The 23771-nt window shown below is 54.9% G+C and overlaps 2 protein-coding genes across 4 annotated transcripts; both read right to left on the bottom strand.

Moving 5' to 3' along the window:
- Window positions 1–533: 533 nt before the first annotated feature.
- LOC131701609 (UPF0500 protein C1orf216-like) lies at window positions 534–2952 on the bottom strand. Its single transcript, XM_059000485.1, has 2 exons — window positions 2888–2952; window positions 534–1399 (listed from the first exon to the last, which is right to left on the bottom strand). Exon 2 carries the CDS (start codon window positions 1368–1370, stop codon window positions 534–536), a length of 837 nt encoding a protein of 278 aa, XP_058856468.1. The 5' UTR covers window positions 1371–1399; window positions 2888–2952.
- Window positions 2953–5007: 2055 nt separating this feature from the next.
- LOC117413872 (claspin) lies at window positions 5008–20564 on the bottom strand. 3 transcript variants are annotated; one of them, XM_058999855.1, is made up of 24 exons: window positions 20487–20564; window positions 16491–16623; window positions 16014–16393; window positions 15642–15791; window positions 14446–14556; window positions 13799–13871; window positions 13601–13709; window positions 12487–12896; window positions 12135–12326; window positions 11589–11755; window positions 11168–11304; window positions 10962–11026; window positions 10580–10770; window positions 9131–9767; window positions 8881–8980; window positions 8588–8666; window positions 7938–8047; window positions 7604–7768; window positions 7336–7457; window positions 6858–6982; window positions 6640–6763; window positions 6301–6377; window positions 5915–6076; window positions 5008–5537 (listed from the first exon to the last, which is right to left on the bottom strand). In XM_058999855.1, exons 2-24 carry the CDS (start codon window positions 16552–16554, stop codon window positions 5433–5435), a joined length of 3855 nt encoding a protein of 1284 aa, XP_058855838.1. In that variant the 5' UTR covers window positions 16555–16623; window positions 20487–20564; the 3' UTR covers window positions 5008–5432. The 3 variants fall into 3 exon arrangements, with proteins under 3 accessions (XP_058855838.1, XP_058855836.1, XP_058855837.1); XM_058999853.1 differs by having other exon boundaries at window positions 20369–20555; XM_058999854.1 differs by having other exon boundaries at window positions 6640–6760; window positions 20369–20555.
- Between the last annotated feature and the right edge of the window lie 3207 nt (window positions 20565–23771).

Raw genomic sequence — 23771 nt, 5'->3', positions numbered from 1 at the left:
CATCAGTCTCGCACTGACAGCGGGCTCTGTTCCGGTCCTTCAATGCTGCACCTCTCTGACTGTCTCTCACTCAGAGGAGGGTCTGGGACCGCACAGTGCTCTGGGCTCTGTTCTGGTCCTTCAATGCTGCACCTCTCTGTCTCTCACTCAGAGGAGGGTCTGGGACCGCACAGTGCTCTGGGCTCTGTTCTGGTCCTTCAATGCTGTACCTCTCTGTCTCTCACTCAGAGGAGGGTCTGGGACCGCACAGTGCTCTGGGCTCTGTTCTGGTCCTTCAATGCTGTACCTCTCTGTCTCTCACTCAGAGGAGGGTCTGGGACTGCACAGTGCTCTGGGCTCTAGCAGGTTTTCTGGGGTTATGTCATTAGGGTTTGATAATGTGTTCAGCGTCTGCAGAGTGCAGCTCTTTGGAAGGATACAATAAGCTAGGCTGTCCTGGTTCTAGTGGAGGCAGGTGAAGGAACAGATGATATTCACAGGACTGCTGAACGAGTCGCTCAGGAACCCCCCCCCCCCGGCCCCCTCTCTGCTGCTCACCGGCGCCCCCTGCCTGCAGCAGCGAGTAGCTCCTTGCGGTTCTGCAGGATGATGTCGTAGCTGTGCTGCAGCCGGCCCTGCTGCTCGGAGACGCTCTGCTGCAGGCTGCGCAGCCAGCGGATCAGCGCCAGGCGCCGGTACATGGTGAGCTGGACCTGGTGCCGCTGCTTCTCCTGGGCCTTGAAGCGCTCCTCCTGCTGCAGGGTCCGCACCGCCCCCAGCAGGCCCGGCAGCTCCGCCGCGGGATCCCAGTCCGGCTCCGAGTCCCCCCTGCCCTGCCCCGGCTCCACACTCACAGGGCTGGGGAGCTGTGCCTTGTGAGCCCCTCCGAACACCCTGCCCCAGATACAGCTACCGGCCACCTCCCCACCATGCCCCGCCCCCTGCTCCTCCCCCTCCCCCTCCCCCTCCCCCTCCCCTCCCGGGCTGTCGATGCTGAGAGACGAGGAGGAGCTGCTGGAGCTGAGCTCGGTGCTGCTCTCCTCCTCCCCCTCCTCCTCCTCTCCTCTCTCGCTCCTCCCCTCCTCAGCTCCCTCTAGGTGGATGCGGGCACACTCCTCCCCTGCCTCGGGCACGGCGGGCAGGCTGGCTCTCAGCAGGGAGGCTCGGAGGAGGAGAGGGTGGCTCTGCCTGGTCCTGGTCTGGTTCAGGTTCTCGTTACTGTCCGGGGGGGAGGGGGAGCAGCGAGAAAGCAGGCTGGGCTCCCCTCCCTCACCATCCAGGAAGTTGAAGTTGCTGTCCTGCTGCATGCACATCCTGTCGGGCTGGTTGCTGAGACACAGCGAGGACACGGTCCCCCTGTCCATCTCCGCTGGCGACGGCACGGCGAACATCGCTCTCAGCTCAGCTCAGCTCAGGTCTCCTGTCAACAAAGGGCACAGTGTAGCTCAGAGTGACGCAGCAATACGAAACAAACCCACACACACTCGGCTACACAGACTCCCATGTGCAGAGTGGAAAGAAACACACGGGTTACATCTGCATTTTAAACACATATCCGGGACTGCACGGGGAAAAACAAACCGGGGTTTGAGTGAGTTTCACATTTAGTCGCACTTCCTTCCTTGGTCACTAAAGCCGTAGCAGAGATCATGTTTCTAAATGGAAATCCAGTCATTAAACCAGGAGGAATCAGCAGCTCTCCTAGCTGCAAATCCACCTCCTCTGCACACAGCAGAACAGCGAGGAGGGAGGGAGGCCCTTCAGAGACACGCTCAGGAAATCCTGTGAGGAGAGCGGGGCTGAGCCGCCGGCTGTGTGGGTGAGATAAGCAGCAGGGCTCGGGCTCCACTTATATAACTGACTGTACACTGATCTGCACAATCAGGAGCTGGGTGGGGGGTCCTGTAAAATCACAATCACCCAAAACAATGCTTCCTGCAAATCCAACGCAGCGAGCGGGGGCTCAGCTTTCAGTGCCAGCACCCCGAGGCAGCGGAGCAGCAGCAGGGGCTCAGCTGGAAGGAAGCCTCTTGGACTGAGGTGCTCCTGGCTCAGGGCAGCTCACACTTCTCTTATAAGCTCTGTCAGTCTGTGCAAACACGCCGGTGGACAGCATAGTATTGTAATAATGAAGACAAGGACTCCTACGTGCAGGTGCGCAGGGAGCTGGAGCGCAGCGCTGATGTTCTACTCGCCGTGTCGTGCGTGACCTGTGACGTACCTGCGCGTCTGTCAGCGAGAGCGGGGCGCTGGTGCTGAAAGGACAGCGACAGTGAGGCGGGCAGCGCGGACTACAGAAGAAGAGGAAGAAGAAGAAGAAGGAGAGGAAGAAGAAGAGGAAGAAAAAGAAGAGGAAGAAGAAGAAGAAGAAGGAGAGGAAGAAGAGGAAGAAAAAGAAGAGGAAGAAGAAGAAGAAGGAGAGGAAGAAGAGGAGGAAGAAGGAGAGGAAGAAGAAGAGGAGGAAGAAGGAGAGGAAGGACATTTGCTGAACTACGAGTTTAGAATCACAGCGCAGTGACGCTATTGTCGCCGCGGTTTGCCAATGATAAAATACCGCGATCAAAACCGACAAGACCGCCCTGCGTGAGTCCGTGTCTGCCTGCGGGTGCATCGGGGATGCATGCGACAGATTTGAAAACCCAGCCGAGTGTAGAAATACACACACTGCCGGCCCGTATCGAATAGAAACAGAACAGGACGCGGCTTCCATCGAGATGACAGAAATAACCAGGCTGGACTCTATACGAATCAAACCGGGGCGATTTCACATGGAGCAGCGCTATGACAACACTGACGTGATTCAAATAAACGACCCCTCAGCGTCCGCTGTGCCTCTGTACATATCTACCAACGAAAACGATACAAACAGTAAAAAAAACAATTCGCAGAATCAAACTGGATGGCTTACCTCGAAGCGCTCCGTGTTGCTGTGAATCGGATAGAGGCGGCGCCCCCCCCTCTCTCTCCCCCCCCCCCCTCAGGAAACGACTGCTTTGAAAATACACATCAGGAGTGACGATCCAGTAATTAGGACGAGAGAGGGAAAACAAACGAGAGAGAAAGATCATTGTGATGGTGCCCCTCAAATCAAACCACGGGGCGCCCCCTTATTATGTAAGAGCAGCCTGGCCTCGGGTTGCCCTTCGGGACGCGCTGACGCACACGCAGCCGCACACGGATCCGCTGTGCGGGTAACACGCGCTGTCGAAGTGGCCACGCATTCGAACACGTTGAGATCTTGGTTTAAAGGGCTCCCCCCCCCCGCACTGAGATTACTTACCTAGGGCGCGGTAAGATGTGTGCTATCAATCATTCATCCATCGCTGTGAAACACTCAGCAGCGCTACACTGACAAATGCCAAAACAAACGGAATGCATTCAATGCCTTCCGAATACTGTGTGGGTCTCTAGTGTGCACATGTTCAAGTGTGTGTAAATAAACCAACACAAACCACGGGCTTAAAGAAAGTTCTCCGTTTGCTTGTGCCTGCCTTGCTCCTTCCAGAGTCCGGTGCTGCTTCACTTCCTGGGTCAGGTGACCCCAGCAGCAGAGCAGCTGAGTGAAGGTCCGCGGGCCGCGTCTCTGTCTGCTCAATACGGTAGGGCTTCACCTCCTTCCTCCGCTGAGCTCTGCCCCCAGGGGTCTGCCTCAGTGGTGTTAGCGGCATGCATCGAAAACACAGAGGCGCTTATTGATGCAATCAATCCCCACGCAGTCCCATGCCAGCCTCTCCCCTCACCCCATCACTCACCCCCCACTAAACAAGAAGCAGTCATTGTGTCTCCCAGGCCCGACTCTACATCAAAAATACATCAAACAGCCCTGTGACTGCAGGACACGCATCACATGAATTATCATCAAGGAATTAAAAAATAAACCTACACTGCATCTTCACAGCCAGAGCACAGGCAGAGAGAAAGAAAGGATGAGAGAGAGGGGAAAGAGAGAAGGGTTAGGGGGGAGGGGAAGAGAGAAAGGGAGAGGAGAAAGAGAAGAGAGTTAGGGGGAGGGGAGAGAGAAGAGGAGGGGAAGAGAGAAGGGGAGAGAAGGAGGGAGGTGAAGGGGAGAGAGAAGGGGGGAGGTGAAGGGGAGAGAGAAGGGGGGAGGTGAAGGGGAGAGAGAAGGGGGAGGTGAAGGGGAGAGAGAAGGGGGGAGGTGCTCACCTCACTGGCCTGTGCATCGCTCTGCATTCTGTGTTACACTCAGTCGTGTGTGTGTGTGTGTATATATATAATGTATAGGCATATATAGATTGCATATCACTTTGGATGGACAGTGGTGAATTCTTTCTGTTGTTATTTTCTGGTCTTCTGAGGTATATACTGTATGAAGTATTGAGGTCTCTCTGTACCTGTGCTGGCCCTGCCTGCAGCACAGTGAATAACGAGCCCCGTGTCTCTCTATGGTCACTTGAGGGTGTTATTTTTAATAACCCTCTGGGCGTCAACGACAGAAACCTCTGTCTCTCAGGAGACATCACATGAGCCCGGTCACCATAGCAACAGCAGTCTCTGTGCGTTGAGAGAGAGGAGGCCCTCGAGTCACAGTGAAGATCGAGGGGGGGGGGGTGAAGGGAGTGAGTCTTCATAAACACTGAACCCTGTCTGCTCACTCACACAGCACAGAGGGAGGGCTTGTTATCACTGCACTGAGAAGAGAGTGTGTGTGTGTGTGTGAGAGATCAGTGTGGGACCCTGCCCACAAACTCACACTCAGGGCAGAGCAAAGTGTGCGTGATCAGTGTGGGACCCTGCCCACACACACACACACGAGAGAGGAGCCTCTTCAAAACACAGGGGAGGCTGTGGAAGGGTTGCCTGTAGGAGCTTTGAATCATTGAGATCCTTTAGAATCAATCAGACTTGATAGTTTGAGATCAATAAGCTGCTTGGAGCCAGCGGAGCACCGAGGGGCTGAACATGCTTTCAGGACGAACGCAGGCACGGGCTGCTCAGAGCTGGCTAACCTGCAGGACTGCAGAGGAAGGAGGGCGATATTTCACAAACACACGAGGGGGGGGGCACAGAACCAATAAGAATCTCTTTAATAAGAATTACTACAACAACAACAACAACAACAACAACAACAACAACACTGCATTGAACACAACCGGCAATCTGTCAATACAAAACAGTTATTACAATTTACAAAGAAAAATCTTGCTGTATAGAGTTTCAAACTTTCAACGTGGTTTATGTACATTTAAGAAACACAATTCATGAAGACAGACACAGAGACATACATTATAAAAAGTATGCATGAAGACTGAGCAGGATCAGTTAAGGATCTGCCACAGAGATCCTCAAGAGGGCTCGAGCGTCCTGCTGGGGATGCTGGGATAGTGGAGGGTCAATGAGAAACAGAGGTATTACAGGTTTACTGTGGGGGACTTGAATCCTGGAGAGACCCAACTGAAGAGGTCCTGCCCACGGCAGCTTGACCCCGGGGCCCCTCAGCTCTCCAGGAAGCGGAAGATGCTCCTCTGGGGCCCCTCTGCCTCTTTCCTGGGACGCTTTGCTGCGGGGGCGATGACGGCGGCCGGGCGTCTCCTCATTGCCTGGGAGAGATGAGACGGAACAGAGCTGGATTAACATGTTAAACACACGACTGCAGGACGACACTCCAGAAACATCAATGAAAGTGATCCTGTCAATATGAAAAGCAGCGTTCATTACAAGCTGAACCAGGCATTGAGGGAGCAGCAGAACAGACCAGAGAAAGTGGGTCTAGGGCTCCACCTTGTGGCCACGGTCAGAACAGTCCATGCAACACAACTTACAGCAGCCAAAACATTCTAGTATTTCTAGCTGTGCCCTCGGGTCCTGGCTTCTGCGCTGCGCGTCGTAAACTCACTAATTCTCAGGGTTAACTCTCAGCTCCTTTGTAAGATTTGTAAAAAGCTCTCGGATTCGTTCCTCCCCCCTGGTCTCGTACCTGTGTCTGGGACGGGCTGGGGGGCTCGGAGCCCTTCTCGGGGGACACTGTGTGGAACACGAAGTTCCGAGCGCTGCGTGGCCCGCTGGGGTTCAGCTCAGAGAGAGACGACAACGTCTGCATCAGCTCCTTTGAGCGGCTCAGCAGAGAGCCAGTCTTCACCTGCAGAGAGAGAGAGAGAGAGAGAGAGAGAGAGAGAGAGAGAGAGAGAGAGAGAGAGATTGCATCTGTTAGTCTCACCTGCGGGTCTGTAGGGTTACTAATAGGAACTGTTCATGCAGCTAGATTTCAAATGATCATTTTAACACTATAGTGCATTGTAGGTATTCCCAGAGGCAGGGCTGGGTGCAGTGCAGTGTCACTGCGCGCATGCACAGTGTACCAACCTGAGCTAACGGAGCGGGCTTCTCAAACGGGTTTCGGGTCAGAATCTTCCTCTCCTTCACCGGCACCACTGGGGATTCTGGGAACACCAGGGAGAGAAATGGGGTTACATCACAGGTGTACAGCTGGGCTGAGAGGAGACTTATGTCAATTATGCACCCACGCAAGAGAGCTGCAGCGAGCCCCTCGGGGGTCAGAGCCCACGCAGGAGAGCTGCAGCGAGCCCCGCGGGGGTCAGAGCCCACGCAGGAGAGCTGCAGCGAGCCCCTCTGGGTCCTGGCAGACACAGCGAGGGGGTTGCTGCTCCGGATCGACTTCTGTTGGTGTGCGTGTCGCCTTACCTTTCTTCTGTAGGGCCCGGGCGGCAAATTTCTTGGCCAGTTTCATGAACTGACTGTCCTCTCCGATCTCCTCCTGCTCCTCCTCCTCCACGGTCACTGCCTCGCCTCCTGTGCTCTGGGACTGCTGGGAGATGGGAAAGAAGGGTTAGACTCAAAAGGCAGAAACAGACCACCAGACAGACACCCCCAGCCCCTCTCCTCCCCTCTCCTCTCCTCACCTGCTCTCTCAGCCACTGCTCCCTCTCGTGCCTCTGCCTCCTCCACTGCACCTCCGCCTCGTCCAGCTGCTCCTCTCCCTCCTCCTCCGAGTCTCCGTGGAACAGATCCATCTGAGAGGCCTCGTCTGCAAAGCAGGGGAGGAAAGGGTTAACCAGACACCTGCAGCCAAAACAAACCTGGAGACAGACACACAGAGAGACAGCACTCACAGACACACCACACACAGAGACAGAGACACACAGAGACAGCACACACAGACACACCACACAGAGACAGAGACACACAGAGAGACAGCACACAGAGACACACCACACACAGAGACAGAGACACACAGAGAGACAGCACACAGAGACACACCACACACAGAGACAGACACACACAGAGAGACAGCACACAGAGTCAGTGCTTCTCTCCTGGGGGGTTGTGCAGTATCTCAGTATCTCATTTTGGTCTCTCACACACTCAGGGCTTCATTACCAATGTTCTTCCATCTGAACTGGCGGGCCCTCCCTGGCCCCTCGGAGTGCAGGTCCCCGTCAGCCAGGTAGCACTCCTGGTAGAGACGCAGCGCCCGCTTGTCATCGTCCAGCAGCTGCTTCCTGGGAGAGGAGGAGGAAGGGTTAACTCGACAGGTCATCAAGAGCTTGAGGAGACTCAAGCTGTCCGGTTGGGGCAGCCTCTCAACGCGGGGAGGGTCAGCCTCTCTCAGTGTGCAGATACAGTGCAGTGTTGGCTCGTCTCTCACATGTGGATTTTGTTGACCTGGTCCTGCAGCTCCTCGTCCGACGGCAGCTCCTCCTGAATCTCGTCTTCCTCATACTCGTTCCACTCGGCTCCCCCCTCCTCATCCTCGCTGCCCAGCTCGCTGCCAGACAGCTCCGCCTCCTCCTCCAGGAAGTCAGCCATCCGCCTGCCCGAGAGAGAGAGAGAGAGAGAGAGAGAGAGAGAGAGAGAGAGAGACATGACCACTGAGCTCAACTCGTTTCAGATTACGTGCCCCCCTTTACTACATCTGGCGTGTTGATTTAATTCAGAACACAATTTTGAAATGTATTTAAATATCCAGCTGCTCTACTCACATCTTCCTCTTGAACCCAGGCGGTCGGGCTCGGGCCATCGCCTCCTCCTCATCCTCGCTGCAGTCCTCCTCTCCATCTTCACCTCCCTCTCCCTCACTCGCACCATCCTCCTGAACACAGCAGAGACCAGCATTATACAAGGATGGAAAGAAAAGTCCCATTGCAAAGCAGTTTGAGCCGTTTCTGGTTTTTAACTGAGTTTAATAAGGCACACCCAGTGACTTACCTACACACTGTGGCTGATCAAGCTCAGATTATTAAAACCTGGAATGGGAGAAACTGCTGTGCAGACCAGGTACATACAAGCACACTGTCGATACTTCACAGAGGCATCTCACACAAACAGACAGTGCAGGGAGCAGACAGCAGACAGCGCACTGCGTGCAGAGAGCAGACAGCGCACTGCGTGCAGACAGCAGACAGCGCACTGCCGTGCAGAGAGCAGACAGCGCACTGCCGTGCAGAGAGCAGACAGCGCACTGCCGTGCAGAGAGCAGACAGCGCACTGCCGTGCAGAGAGCAGACACCGCACTGCCGTGCAGAGAGCAGACACCGCACTGCGTGCAGAGAGCAGACAGCGCACTGCCGTGCAGAGAGCAGACAGCGCACTGCCGTGCAGAGAGCAGACAGGTTTGCTCGCTCTGCCTCACCTCTTCACTGGAGAAGCTCCCCACGTCAGTCATCAGCTGGAACTCACAGTCCTCCTCTTCCTCCTGCAGCTCTTCATCCCTGAAACAAACAGACGGCCAGTCACTCCGACATCTAATTAGCCCACGCAGGGTCTGATTTACCTAATGCTGCCTGTAAATACCAAACCCTACCTCCCCGTGCCGAACCCCGCCCGCGCGGACCTCCCCGCGCCGAACCCCCCCGCGTCGAACCCCCCCCGTGTCGAACCCTGCCTGCACGGACCTCCCTGTGCTGAACGCTGCAGTGCGATTACCTCCGTGTGCTCAGGGCTGCGGCTCCCTTCACTCCGCTCCAGCCCGTCTGCTGTGCTCCCTGTGAGGGGTTCAGTTTGAGGGAGGCGGGGGAGGATCCCTCTACAGACAGGAAATACAAGAGCGCTCATCAGTGATTAAGACAGAGCTACTAACGCCATTTCAAATGAATGCAGTCACAATGATCACAGCAGAACGAACAGGAAGAGAAAGCTTTGAAATTAAATTAACAAATTCCCCGACAAGATTTACCTGCCGCAGCAAATTTCCCCGAACACAATCCCAGCAGCTCCTCCATGTTCGTCTCAGTGCTGTCCTCCCCACCGCAGCTCTCCGGGGGCTGGAACGCCCCGGAGCAGAGCCCCACGAGCCCCCCCATGTTACTGTCCTGGGTGGTACCGTCAGAATCCTTGAGGTTCTGAGTCTGGAACGTCCCGGAGCAGAGCCCCACGAGCTCCCCCATGTTACTGTCCTGGGTGGTACAGTCAGAATCCTTGAGGTTCTGAGTCTGGAACGCCCCGGAGCAGAGCCCCACGAGCCCCCCCATGTTACTGTCCTGGGTGGTACAGTCAGAATCCTTGAGGTTCTGAGTCTGGAACGTCCCGGAGCAGAGCCCCACGAGCTCCCCCATGTTCCCATCCATGGCGTTCTCGTCCAGACTGCCCAGGATCAGCTGCCTCTTGGAGGGCTGGTACTGGCTGGAGCCCCGGGACCCCACGTTGAGGAAGCCGTCTGCATCCAGCAGCCGGCTCTGAGTCTCCTCTTCCAGGGAGAAGCGGAACCGAGACTCCTCGGCTCCCAGCTGGCAGGCCTTGGGCTCAGGAGAGGCCGTGTAGAGGTCCTGGGAGTCCTCCACTGGGAGAGAGGGCTCCGACAGCTTCTCTGAGCTCTGAGAGAGGGAGGGAGGGAGAGGGAGTGAGTGACGGTGTGGGGTTTGAGAGGTCCTGGGAGTCCTCCCCTGTGAGAGCGGGCTCCGACAGCTTCTCTGAGCTCAGAGAGGGAGGGAGAGAGAGGGAGTGACTGTGTGGGGTTTGAGAGGTCCTGGGAGTCCTCCACTGGGAGAGCGGGCTCCGACAGCTTCTCTGAGCTCTGAGAGAGGGAGGGAGAGAGAGGGAGTGACTGTGTGGGGTTTGAGAGGTCCTGGGAGTCCTCCACTGGGAGAGCGGGCTCCGACAGCTTCTCTGAGCTCTGAGAGAGGGAGGGAGAGAGAGGGAGTGACTGTGTGGGGTTTGAGAGGTCCTGGGAGTCCTCCACTGGGAGAGCGGGCTCCGACAGCTTCCCTGAGCTCTAAGAGAGAGGGAGGGAGAGGGAGTGAGTGACTGTGTGGGGTTTGAGAGGTCCTGGGAGTCCTCCACTGGGAGAGCGGGCTCCGACAGCTTCCCTGAGCTCTAAGAGAGAGGGAGGGAGGGAGAGGGAGTGAGTGACTGTGTGGGGTTTGAGAGGTCCTGGGAGTCCTCCACTGGGACAGCAGGCTCTGACAGAGACAGAGATGCAGGGAAGGAGAGGAGTGCTAGGGGTAGAGGGGACAGCTTCTCCGAGTGAAAAGAAAAGGAGTGTGAGAGTGGATATGAAGACGAATAGGGAGGGATACCACACGCCGGTGACCGTGACACGTGTGAAATAAAAAATGGATAATGAGTTCAGTAATGACACGGCTAAAACATTGACAGCGATGTCACGTGCTTCCAGACACTCACTCACCTTGGAGGCGGAGCTCAGGAAGCTGGGTTTGAAGAATCCAGGAGACGGGGAGCGAAACCCGGCCGCTCCCACCCCTCTCCCCCCCTGCTTGCTGAAGGGCTGGTAGGACGGGATCATGGAGCCCAGGAGCTCGAAGCTGCTGTTGTGGCTGTTCTCTTTGGGCAGAGACGGGAGAGAAGAATCGTCTTCCTCTGAAACCAGCAAAGTGACGCAGTGAGACAGAGCCAAGCGGAGCAGAGTACAGAACTGGGAGCAGAGAGGACTAGAGTAACATGGTGATCCTTCTCATCTGATACAAAGACATTTCAGATGGCTGTAGCGCATCAATATTGGGGTGCATTATATTTTCTAAGCAGGATGCAGCAGCGAGACCAGCTCTCACCCAGCTTGCTGTCTCCATCGAGGCCGGTCTGCAGGGCTCTCCTCACTCCATCCCCTCCCTGGTCACTGCAGCAAAAACAAAACATGAATACAGCTGCAGCCCCTGAACCTCATCAGCCCCCCCTCACCCCCCTCTTCCATCGCCCCTCCTCGCCCCCCCCCGCCTCTCCCCAATACTGTGTCCGCTCCGCCCCGCCCCATTCTCACCCGGTCTGTGAGCAGGACCTGCTGAAGAGCATGAGGGTCCCCTCGGAGAGGTGAGGGTCGGCACTGCCAGGACCTCCCAGATTGGAGCTCCCCCCTCTCTCCTCTTCACCCCCCTCTCCCAGAAGGAAGTCAACACCCTGGACAAACAAAAAGCAACTTCATTCAAGTCAATGTGCACACAGGGACGGAAACAAAACCACTCCCAGTTCGATCCATTCCTCGTTTTCACTAGACGTTTAGTACGACACGGCTCAGCTTGTTACCTGTCAACACACTGCGGCTGATCAAGCTTGTAGTAAAACGTGGACCGGGTGAAACGGCTGTGCACCAGAAGGGGTCACGTATTCACGAGATCTCAGAGGGAATGAGGACCGGGCAGCAGAGCATCCCAGTGAATTCAGAGCCAGACAGTCACCCTTACCTCTTCCTCTCCCTCAGACTCGTCTGTCATCTCCTCCTCTTCCTCCTCCTCCTCCAGGCAGTCCTCATTGTCCAGCCTGTACAGGGCAGCTCGTTTCTGCCTCTCCTCCTGCCTGCGCTGAGCCATCGCCTGCTGCAGCTTGGACTTCAATAGGACCAGCTTCTCCCCTGCAACACAGACAGACAGGGAGGGAGACAGACAGACAGACAGACAGACAGAGAGTCAGGGAGACAGACAGACAGACAGAGACAGAGTCAGGGAGACAGACAGACAGAGACAGAGTCAGACAGACAGACAGACAGACAGGCTCAGGGATTTCCCCAACCCAGAACATTTAAAACTAGAATTTCTTAAATGTTTAATACAGGGCAATTTATTAATTACATATTCAAACATCCCCCCTCACCCCCTCACACACACAGTCTATCACTGTAGCAACAGGGTCTCTCGCGATGGCTTCTCCGAGTGCAGCCTCACTCCTCTCCCTCTCAGAGCAGCGTTTCTGAGTGGCTCCTCAGGGGTGTGGACGCTCAGTCGGTCAGTTACCTGGTTTGGTGCAGCCTGGCTCCTCCGCCGGCTCTCCGGACAGGGTCACGGACACGGTGTCGGCTCGGAGCTCCTGCTTCCCATCGGCGCAGGCCTCCTTACGCACCACGCTGAGCTGGAGCGTGCGCGACCCGCGAGGCTTCGCTGGGGGCTGGCTGTGCTTCAGGAACCGCAGCTTCAGAGCCTCCAGCTCTGCAGAGGAGACAGTGCATTACACCCAGGTCTCTCTCTCTCTCTCTCTCTCACACACACACACACACACACACACACACACTAACCAGCCATTACACCCAGGTCTCTCACACAGAGGCTCGTACCCCATTCCAAACCCTCGCATCACTCCATGGGGTACCTGTGTTGACGGCAGGGGGGTCCAGGTTGACGAAGGCCCCCTCGTCGGCACATAGCCTGGGCTGCGGAGGCGGGTCGAGGCCCAGCTTCCTCAGCTTTTCCAGCCTGCTGCTCCTGCAGGGTTTGCTGGGAGGGAGGCGGAGAGGTGATTCGGAGGGCTGCGGGTTTGAGGGAGCAGTCTCAGTCTCTACTGCCGCACTGCAGCCTCCCAACTCCACCTCCCCCGGTCCAGGCACTGCCTCAGAGGCAGCGGGGAGCTCGGAGGAGGCCGCCTCAGACTCCAGCTCCGTTTCCACGGGGACAGCCTGCTCAGGATCAGCGGGCAGGTCTTGGGTCTCACTCGGGTTCTGGTTCAGGTTCTGTGCCGGGTCCAGACTCTCCTCAGAGATACACAGCTGGTATTTTGAAGACCTGAGAGACAGAGATAGGTAACAAGCTCAGGTGTGTCGTATCAAACTCCAAGTAAAAAACAGTGCCATGCTGTCTGTGTGTGTCTCTCACTAGAGCAGTGCCATGCTGTCTGTGTGTGTCTCTCACTAGAGCAGTGCCATGCTGTCTGTGTGTGTCTCTCACTAGAGCAGTGCCATGCTGTCTGTGTGTCTCACTAGAGCAGTGCCACGCTGTCTGTGTGTCTCACTAGAGCAGTGCCACGCTGTCTGTGTGTCTCACTAGAGCAGTGCCACGCTGTCTGTGTGTGTGTCTCACTAGAGCAGTGCCATGCTGTCTGTGTGTGTGTCTCTCACTAGAGCAGTGCCATGCTGTCTGTGTGTGTGTGTGTCTCTCACTAGAGCAGTGCCATGCTGTCTGTGTGTGTGTGTGTCTCTCACTAGAGCAGTGCCATGCTGTCTGTGTGTGTGTGTCTCTCTCTCACTTGAGCAGTGCCATGCTGTCTGTGTGTGTGTCTCACTAGAGCAGTGCCATGATGTCTGTGTGTGTGTGTGTGTGTCTCTCACTAGAGCAGTGCCATGCTGTCTGTGTGTGTGTGTGTCTCACTAGAGCAGTGCCATGCTGTCTGTGTGTGTGTGTCTCTCTCACTTGAGCAGTGCCATGCAGTCTGTGTGTGTGTGTGTGTCTCTCACTAGAGCAGTGCCATGCTGTCTGTGTGTTTCTCTTACTTGAGCAGTGCCATGGCACTCCCCTGGCAGGCTGGTCGCGGGCGCTTCTTGAAGAAGTCGTGGATGGTTTTGGGCTGCGGCAGGTGGTAGGGGAGCCCCAGAGAGGAATCTGAAACAAAACCAGAACACAAGATAAATTCTCTGGAGAGAGAGAGAGAAGGGGTGGTTCAGTTGAAGGCGAGTCCCGGAGCTTCTTACCCCTCACGAGTCTCTGGCTCTCGCTGTGAAGCTGCTTCATCGCCTCCTTGCTGGCGCGGGCCGCCTTCCGCTCCTAACAGAGAGGGACCCAACAGAGACAGGACATGAACGAGACGCACGCTGGAGACACAACCAGCCCAACAGAGACAGGACATGAACGAGACGCACGCTGGAGACACAACCAGCCCAACAGAGACAGGACATGAACGAGACGCACGCTGGAGACACAACCAGCCCAACAGAGACAGGACATGAACGAGACGCACGCTGGAGACACCACCAGCCCAACAGAGACAGGACATGAACGAGACGCACGCTGGAGACACAACCAGCCCAACAGAGACAGGACATGAACGAGACGCACGCTGGAGACACAACCAGCCCAACAGAGACAGGACATGAACGAGACGCACGCTGGAGACACAACCAGCCCAACAGAGACAGGACATGAACGAGACGCACGCTGGAGACACAACCAGCCCAACAGAGACAGGACATGAACGAGACGCACGCTGGAGACACAACCAGCCCAACAGAGACAGGACACGAAGGAGACGCACGCTGGAGACATATAGATCCTGTATATAGAGCTCGATCCTGTATATAGAGGTGCAGATAGATATGGAGCTTGGTTTGAGGTCTCTCACCTTCCTCTTCTTTTTTATCCCTTCGCCCCCCTCCTCTTCATCACCCTCACGCTCTTCACGCTCTTCCTCCTCCTCCTCCTCCTCTTCCAGCTCTGGTGTCATCGGCCTCTCCTGGGGGTAGAAGCATGGAGAACGTCATTAAATACAGATATGAACAGAGCAAGGACAGCAGGGCAGACGAGCACAAAGGGGCTGTTCAGAGAACACAGCAGGGATGGGAATGAGACTCCTCCTGCACAGCAGCTTCACCCAGTCCAGGGTTTACTACCAGCTCGATCAGCATCAGTGTGTACAGAGAACAAGCTCAGGTGTGTCTCATTAAACTCAGTGAAACCAGGAATGGACCAAACTGCTGTGCAATGGGAGTCTTATTTCTATCCCTGCAGAGGTATCTGGAAAAATCAGGGCTTCACTAACAGAAAGCTGCACCAGCATGGTGTGTGTGTTCACTGCTGTATCACTGCAGGCTGGCTGTGCTGGGGCTGCCTGGCTGTGCTGTGCTCTGTGCTGGGGCTGCCTGGCTGTGCTGTGCTCTGTGCTGGGGCTGCCTGGCTGTGCTGTGCTCTGTGCTGGGGCTGCCTGGCTGTGCTGTGCTCTGTGCTGGGGCTGCCTGGCTGTGCTGTGCTGGGGCTGCCTGGCTGTGCTGTGCTGGGGCTGCCTGGCTGTGCTCTGTGCTCTGGGCTGGGGCTGCCTGGCTGTGCTGTGCTCTGTGCTGGGGCTGCCTGGCTGTGCTGTGCTCTGTGCTGGGGCTGCCTGGCTGTGCTGTGCTCTGTGCTGGGGCTGCCTGGCTGTGCTGTGCTCTGTGCTGGGGCTGCCTGGCTGTGCTGTGCTCTGTGCTGGGGCTGCCTGGCTGTGCTGTGCTCTGTGCTGGGGCTGCCTGGCTGTGCTGTGCTCTGTGCTGGGGCTGCCTGGCTGTGCGGTGCTCTGTGCTGGGGCTGCCTGGCTGTGCGGTGCTCTGTGCTGGGGCTGCCTGGCTGTGCGGTGCTCTGTGCTGGGGCTGCCTGGCTGTGCGGTGCTCTGTGCTGGGGCTGCCTGGCTGTGCGGTGCTCTGTGCTGGGGCTGCCTGGTTGTGCTGTGCTCTGTGCTGGGGCTGCCTGGCTGTGGCTGCCTGGCTGTGCTCTGTGCTGTGCTGTGCTCTGTGCTGGGGCTGCCTGGCTGTGCTGTGCACTGTGCTGCTGGGGCTGGCTGGCTCTCACCTGGTGTTTTTTTACTTTGTGTCTCACAGCAGCTCTGATCGCATCCAAAGACTCTTCCTCCTCTTCCTCCTCTCCCAGTCCTGTGTCAAACAGGTCGCTGTCGCCAAGGAGACAGCCGCTGTCACTCAAGGTGGGGGGTGCAGAGGACACCTGGAGATGGAAGGAGAGAGAGAGAGAGAGAGAGAATCTTAAACTGAATGATAGACGCTCCGACTACAAGGCTTTTTCATTGTCTCTAAGCAAGCAAGCCTGCCTGCCCCCCCTCTCTCCAGAGCCAGCCTGCCTGCCCCCCCTCTCTCCAGAGCCAGCCTGCCTGCCCCCCCTCTCTCCAGTAAGCAGCACTGGTTTGTTCCCAGTAGTTACACGCCTCACCTCTTCATCCTGCTGGTTTACTTTCTTCTTCAGCCTCTTCTCATCCTTCTCTTTCCTTCGTCGGGATCGCTCCTTCCCTCTCTCCTCTGTCAGTCTGTAGTGCTGCTTCTGTCTCTTCAGTGGACTCTCTCTCTGGGGGGTCAAAGCTGCCGGGCTGTCCTGTCCATCCCCCTGTCCTGTCTCTGTTTCGCTGTCCTCACTGTCCAGAGCAGCCCTGCTGATCCTGCCTCCTGTCTTCCTCTTCAGCCCCTGCTCCTCCTCCTCGCTGGACTCTGATAGGACGAGGATGTTAGCTGGCTCTGCCTCTTCCTCCCCCTCACTGTCTCTCAGGGCCTTCCTGCAGCGTGACTTCCTGTTCACCAGAATCTCGTCCTCCGAATCTGAAAGCGAAGGACAGCGTCACTCACCATGATCTGCGACTCCATGATCGGTGCTGTTTAAAATGTCATCGCCCCCCGTCCCGTCGCCCATACTGACCTCCTCCGCTCTCTGTGTTCTCAGGCAGCACAGCGCCCCCCTCTGGGTGGATCGGGGACCCCATCCCGCTGTCCGAACCGCTCTCCTCGACAGCAGTGTGAGAGACTGTACCCTCCTCCTGCACTGCTGAACACTGCAATACACACAGAATACCTCCTTACACTGCTCCCGCACCCCTCAAAACACACAGAATACCTCCTTACACTGCTCCCGCACCCTTCAAAACACACAGAATACCTCCTTACACTGCTCCCGCACCCCTCAAACCCACCCAACACCTCCTTACACTGCTCCCGCACCCCTCAAACCCACAGAACACCTCCTTACACTGCTCCCGCACCCCTCAAACCCACAGAACACCTCCTTACACTGCTCCCGCACCCCTCAAACCCACCCAACACCTCCTTACACTGCTCCCGCACCCCTCAAACCCACCCAACACCTCCTTACACTGCTCCCGCACCCCTCAAACACACAGAATACCTCCTTACACTGCTCCCGCACCCCTCAAAACACACAGAATACCTCCTTACACTGCTCCCGCACTCCTCAAACCCACCCAACACCTCCTTACACTGCTCCCGCACTCCTCAAACACACAGAACACCTCCTTACACTGCTCCCGCACCCCTCAAACACACCCAACACCTCCTTACACTGCTCCCGCACTCCTCAAACACACAGAACACCTCCTTACACTGCTCCCGCACCCCTCAAACCCACCCAACACCTCCTTACACTGCTCCCGCACCCCTCAAAACACACAGAATACCTCCTTACACTGCTCCCGCACCCCTCAAACCCACCCAACACCTCCTTACACTGCTCCCGCACCCCTCAAACCCACAGAACACCTCCTCACACTGCTCCCGCACCCCTCAAACCCACAGAACACCTCCTCACACTGCTCCCGCACCCCTCAAACCCACAGAACACCTCCTCACACTGCTCCCGCACCCCTCAAACCCACAGAACACCTCCTTACACTGCTCCCGCACCCCTCAAACACACAGAACACCTCCTCACACTGCTCCCGCACCCCTCAAACCCACAGAACACCTCCTCACACTGCTCCCGCACCCCTCAAACCCACAGAACACCTCCTCACACTGCTCCCGCACCCCTCAAACCCACCGAACACCTCCTTACACTGCTCCCGCACCCCTCAAACACACCCAACACCTCCTTACACTGCTCCCGCACCCCTCAAACCCACCCAACACCTCCTTACACTGCTCCCGCACCCCTCAAACACACACAACACCTCCTTACACCGCTCCCGCACCCCTCAAACCCACCCAACACCTCCTCACACTGCTCCCGCACCCCTCAAACACACAGAATACCTCCTTACACTGCTCCCGCACCCCTCAAACCCACCCAACACCTCCTTACACTGCTCCCGCACCCCTCAAACCCACAGAACACCTCCTTACACTGCTCCCGCACCCCTCAAACCCACAGAACACCTCCTCACACTGCTCCCGCACCCCTCAAACCCACCCAACACCTCCTTACACTGCTCCCGCACCCCTCAAACCCACCCAACACCTCCTTACACTGCTCCCGCACCCCTCAAACCCACCGAACACCTCCTTACACTGCTCCCGCACCCCTCAAACCCACCCAACACCTCCTTACACTGCTCCTGCACCCCTCAAACCCACAGAACACCTCCTCACACTGCTCCCGCACCCCTCAAACCCACCCAACACCTCCTTACACTGCTCCCGCACCCCTCAAACCCACCCAACACCTCCTTACACTGCTCCCGCACCCCTCAAACCCACAGAACACCTCCTCACACTGCTCCCGCACCCCTCAAACCCACCCAACACCTCCTTACACTGCTCCCGCACCCCTCAAACACACAGAACACCTCCTCACACTGCTCCCGCACTCCTCAAACACACAGAACACCTCCTTACACTGCTCCCGCACCCCTCAAACCCACCCAACACCTCCTTACACTGCTCCCGCACCCCTCAAACACACAGAATACCTCCTTACTCTGCTCCCGCACCCCTCAAACCCACCCAACACCTCCTTACACTGCTCCCGCACCCCTCAAACCCACCCAACACCTCCTCACACTGCTCCCGCACCCCTCAAACACACAGAACACCTCCTCACACTGCTCCCGCACCCCTCAAACCCACAGAACACCTCCTTACACTGCTCCCGCACCCCTCAAACCCACCCAACACCTCCTCACACTGCTCCCGCACCCCTCAAACACACAGAACACCTCCTCACACTGCTCCCGCACCCCTCAAACCCACAGAACACCTCCTCACACTGCTCCCGCACTCCTCAAACACACCCAACACCTCCTTACACTGCTCCCGCACCCCTCAAACCCACCCAACACCTCCTTACACTGCTCCCGCACCCCTCAAACCCACCCAACACCTCCTTACACTGCTCCCGCACCCCTCAAACCCACCCAACACCTCCTTACACTGCTCCCGCACCCCTCAAACACACAGAATACCTCCTTACACTGCTCCCGCACCCCTCAAACACACAGAACACCTCCTTACACTGCTCCCGCACTCCTCAAACACACAGAACACCTCCTCACACTGCTCCCGCACCCCTCAAACACACCCAACACCTCCTCACACTGCTCCCGCACTCCTCAAACACACAGAACACCTCCTTACACTGCTCCCGCACCCCTCAAACACACAGAACACCTCCTTACACTGCTCCCGCACTCCTCAAACACACCCAACACCTCCTTACACTGCTCCCGCACTCCTCAAACACACAGAACACCTCCTTACACTGCTCCCGCACCCCTCAAACCCACCCAACACGTCCTTACACTGCTCCCGCACCCCTCAAACACACCCAACACCTCCTTACACTGCTCCCGCACCCCTCAAACACACAGAACACCTCCTTACACTGCTCCCGCACCCCTCAAACCCACCTAACACGTCCTTACACTGCTCCCGCACCCGGCCACACCCCCAAATGTCTGAATCTTTCATAACAGCTGCATGAGAGATTGCAGATCCCCGCTCAGAACCCGCTTCATTCCGCGCCATGATGACGTCAGGAAGCGGTTCAGCTTCCCCGCCGTGCTCCTGTCATGTGATTGCAGATATAAACAGTTTTCATCCTCGCTTGTTGCATCTTATCGCGCTGTATCGCAGTATTCATATTTGCACCTGGTGTAAACGACACTGTATTTAAAGAGTGTTTTGCATGGTAACCTTGTGCTGCCTGTGACGCTTGCACGTCGTCTTGGATAAAGGCGTCTCCCAAACAAATAACAAAGCGCGGATACTCTGCTTCTCTGAAAGCAGGGGCGAGTTTCACAAAGCGGCTCCGGGTAGCATTCTGCGAATCCACATTCACCCGTGGATTTCTACTGAAGCCGGCAGCGCTTTGTGAAGCAGACCTCTGATTTGAAGCCGGCAGGCTGGGAGACACGCCGAGCACTCAGCGAGCTGCCCCGGACACAACAACCTCACAGCCCGCGGCATTTACACACGCCGAGGTGGAGCCGGACAGAAACCCTGCGAGCCCGTCTCTCGAGTCCGACATAATGAAAGGGTTTCCCTTATTCAGAAAAACAAAAACACGAACGGGCGCGCAAGCGTGAGCAAAACGAAGCGACATGGCCGCCCCGTGAAGACAGCCTCGCAGCACACGGTGCAGAGCTGCCTCTGAAATCACGTTTCAAATAACCCGCATACCCACGAAACGGGAATCAACTCGCAACTCGCAACTCGCTAGCGCAGCCCGTCTGCAGAGCAACTCCGTTTACAGAAAAAAAACGATCTATTTAAAATGCAAACCTCAGCGTCTCTACAGTCAAACACACGAACGCAATGTTTAGGTATTGAATATTAACTTGTAATTACCTGCTCGGAGAGGACGAGACTCATTATTATTATTAACTAGCAGCTACGCGAACTTCCACGACCGCGTCTAATCGCTCCAGCCTCGTGTGAATTTCATGTAAACATATATTACACTCACACGAAAAACAATATTTCTATTTTCTGAAAAAGCTGCCGCTACTGTCTCTCCCGCCACCGCAGCGGACTGAATGAAATTTCAATCTTTGGCGGGCCGAGCGATCCCGCCCACCGTCTGTCAAACACAGCCAGCTCCCGCCCTTCACTGGAAACACTACAACACTATTGGAAGAGACACTTGTCATTCTTTATTTAGATCCCGCCTTCCGTGTAGTTTTTGCCAGAATTCATCATTCCATTGGTGCTGCCGTCCTCCTCGGAGCTGTAAACCAATCAAAACGCCACCAAACGCAAGCCCGTACGACTGGATTGGACAGCGCGCGTAAGACCAGGTTGGCTCTCCTGCACAGCAAATACACACTGCCTCCCTGTGGACCCCTCCGCTAAACAACATTTACAGAAAACACATCACTTAATACATCTACAGTAGAGCTGTTTGTAAAATCAAATGTGTGGAAATAGCAAACTAAACCAGGCTGCTGCATTGATATTATTGAACAGTGTGATAATAGCAAACTAAACCATGCTGCTGCATTGATATTATTGAACAGTGTGATAATAGCAAACTAAACCATGCTGCTGCATTGATATTATTGAACAGTGTGATAATAGCAAACTAAACCATGCTGCTGCATTGATATTATTGAACAGTGTGATAATAGCAAACTAAACCAGGCTGCTGCATTGATATTATTGAACAGTGTGATAATAGCAAACTAAACCATGCTGCTGCATTGATATTATTGTACAGTGTGATAATAGCAAACTAAACCATGCTGCTGCATTGATATTATTGAACAGTGTGATAATAGCAAACTAAACCAGGCTGCTGCATTGATATTATTGAACAGTGTGATAATAGCAAACTAAACCATGCTGCTGCATTGATATTATTGAACAGTGTGATAATAGCAAACTAAACCATGCTGCTGCATTGATATTATTGAACAGTGTGATAATAGCAAACTAAACCATGCTGCTGCATTGATATTATTGAACAGTGTGATAATAGCAAACTAAACCATGCTGCTGCATTGATATTATTGAACAGTGTGATAATAGCAAACTAAACCATGCTGCTGCATTGATATTATTGAACAGTGTGATAATAGCAAACTAAACCAGGCTGCTGCATTGATATTATTGAACAGTGTGATAATAGCAAACTAAACCAGGCTGCTGCATTGATATTATTGAACAGTGTGATAATAGCAAACTAAACCATGCTGCTGCATTGATATTATTGAACAGTGTGATAATAGCAAACTAAACCATGCTGCTGCATTGATATTATTGAACAGTGTGATAATAGCAAACTAAACCATGCTGCTGCATTGATATTATTGAACAGTGTGATAATAGCAAACTAAACCATGCTGCTGCATTGATATTATTGAACAGTGTGATAATAGCAAACTAAACCAGGCTGCTGCATTGATATTATTGAACAGTGTGATAATAGCAAACTAAACCATGCTGCTGCATTGATATTATTGAACAGTGTGATAATAGCAAACTAAACCATGCTGCTGCATTGATATTATTGAACAGTGTGATAATAGCAAACTAAACCAGGCTGCTGCATTGATATTATTGAACAGTGTGGAAATAATAAATAGTAACATTATTTTAACACATTTTCTTTTTTTTTTTTTTTTTTACTGTAGCCTGCATAGTACACAATTAACAGAGAACAGAACACACACTTTACAGAAAGCGAGTTCCAGTGGATACTGCCAGTACTGCAGGCAAGCCCTCTGTCTCCCTCTTGTGGATACTGCCAGTACTGCAGGCAAGCCCTCTGTCTCCCTCTTGTGGATGCTGCCAGGTACTGCAAGAAAAAACACTGCTCCCTCTAGTGGATGCTGCCAGGTACTGCAGGCAAGCTCACTGTCCCCATCCAGTGGATGCTGCCAGGTACTGCAGGCAAGCTCACTGTCTCCCTCTGGTGGATGCTGCCAGGTACTGCAAGCAAGCTCACTGTTTCCCTCTAGTGGATGCTGCCAGGTACTGCAGGCAAGCTCACTGTCTCCCTCTAGTGGATGCTGCCAGGTACTGCAGGCAAGCTCACTGTCTCCCTCTGGTGGATGCTGCAGGTACTGCAAGCAAGCTCACTGTCTCCCTCTAGTGGATGCTGCCAGGTACTGCAGGCAAGCTCACTGTTTCCCTCTGGTGGATGCTGCCGGTACTGCAGGCAAGCTCACTGTCTCCCTCTAGTGGATGCTGCCAGGTACTGCAGGCAAGCTCACTGTTTCCCTCTGGTGGATGCTGCAGGTACTGCAGGCAAGCCCACTGTCTCCCTCTAGTGGATGCTGCCAGGTACAGCAGGCAAGCTCACTGTCTCCCTCTATTGGATGCTGCCAGGTATTGCAAGCAAGCTCACTGTCTCTCTCTAGTGGATGCTGCCAGGTACTGCAGGCAAGCTCACTGTTTCCCTCTAGTGGATGCTGCCAGATACTGCAAGCAAGCTCACTGTCTCTCTCTCTAGTGGATGCTGCCAGGTACTGCAAGCAAGCTCACTGTTTCCCTCTGGTGGATGCTGCCAGGTACTGCAAGAGAACACACTGCTCTCTCTAGTGGATGCTGCCAGGTAGTGCCGACATGCTCACTGTCTCCCTCTGGTGGATGCTGCCAGGTACTGCAGGCAAGCTCACTGTCTCCATCCAGTGGATGCTGCAGGTACTGCAGGCAAGCTCACTGTCTCCATCCAGTGGATGCTGCAGGTACTGCTAGAAAATACACTGTTTCCCTCTAGTGGATGCTGCAGGTACTGCAAGAGAACACACTGCTCTCTCTAGTGGATGCTGCCAGGTACTGCAGGCAAGCTCACTGTTTCCCTCTAGTGGATGCTGCCAGACCCTGCATGCTGAACTATACAAGAATACACTGCAGGTGCAAAGAAATACACCAAACCACGCATGCAGGGCAGAATTAGGCCGATATCCAGCTCTTATTAATATAAAGAAAAGAGCACTCAAATTCTGGTTGCACCTTGAAAAAAGTGAACCTGACTCACTCCAGTACAAGGCCCTCCAGACCCAAGAGCTCAGCCCTGAAAAGAGTCCCCTATGCCAGCTGGCTTTGAAGCTCATCACACTGACCCCCTCCAATACTAACTCCAACCAGCTTCAGGTCAGCACTGCTTACCAGCCCCCAATCAGAGTAAACCAAATTATAAAACAAACCAAAAACTCCTATCTGGAACACTGGGACACAGAAATAAAATCCCAAAATAAACTTGATTGCTATCGGGCCCTAAAAAGAAACTACAGCCTAGCAGAGTATC

This window comes from Acipenser ruthenus, chromosome 25 (assembly GCF_902713425.1).
Source record: "Acipenser ruthenus chromosome 25, fAciRut3.2 maternal haplotype, whole genome shotgun sequence".
Taxonomy (NCBI): Eukaryota; Metazoa; Chordata; class Actinopteri; order Acipenseriformes; family Acipenseridae; genus Acipenser; species Acipenser ruthenus.
Note: the sequence above shows the minus strand (reverse complement) of the source record. Positions and strands in the feature narration are given on the sequence as shown.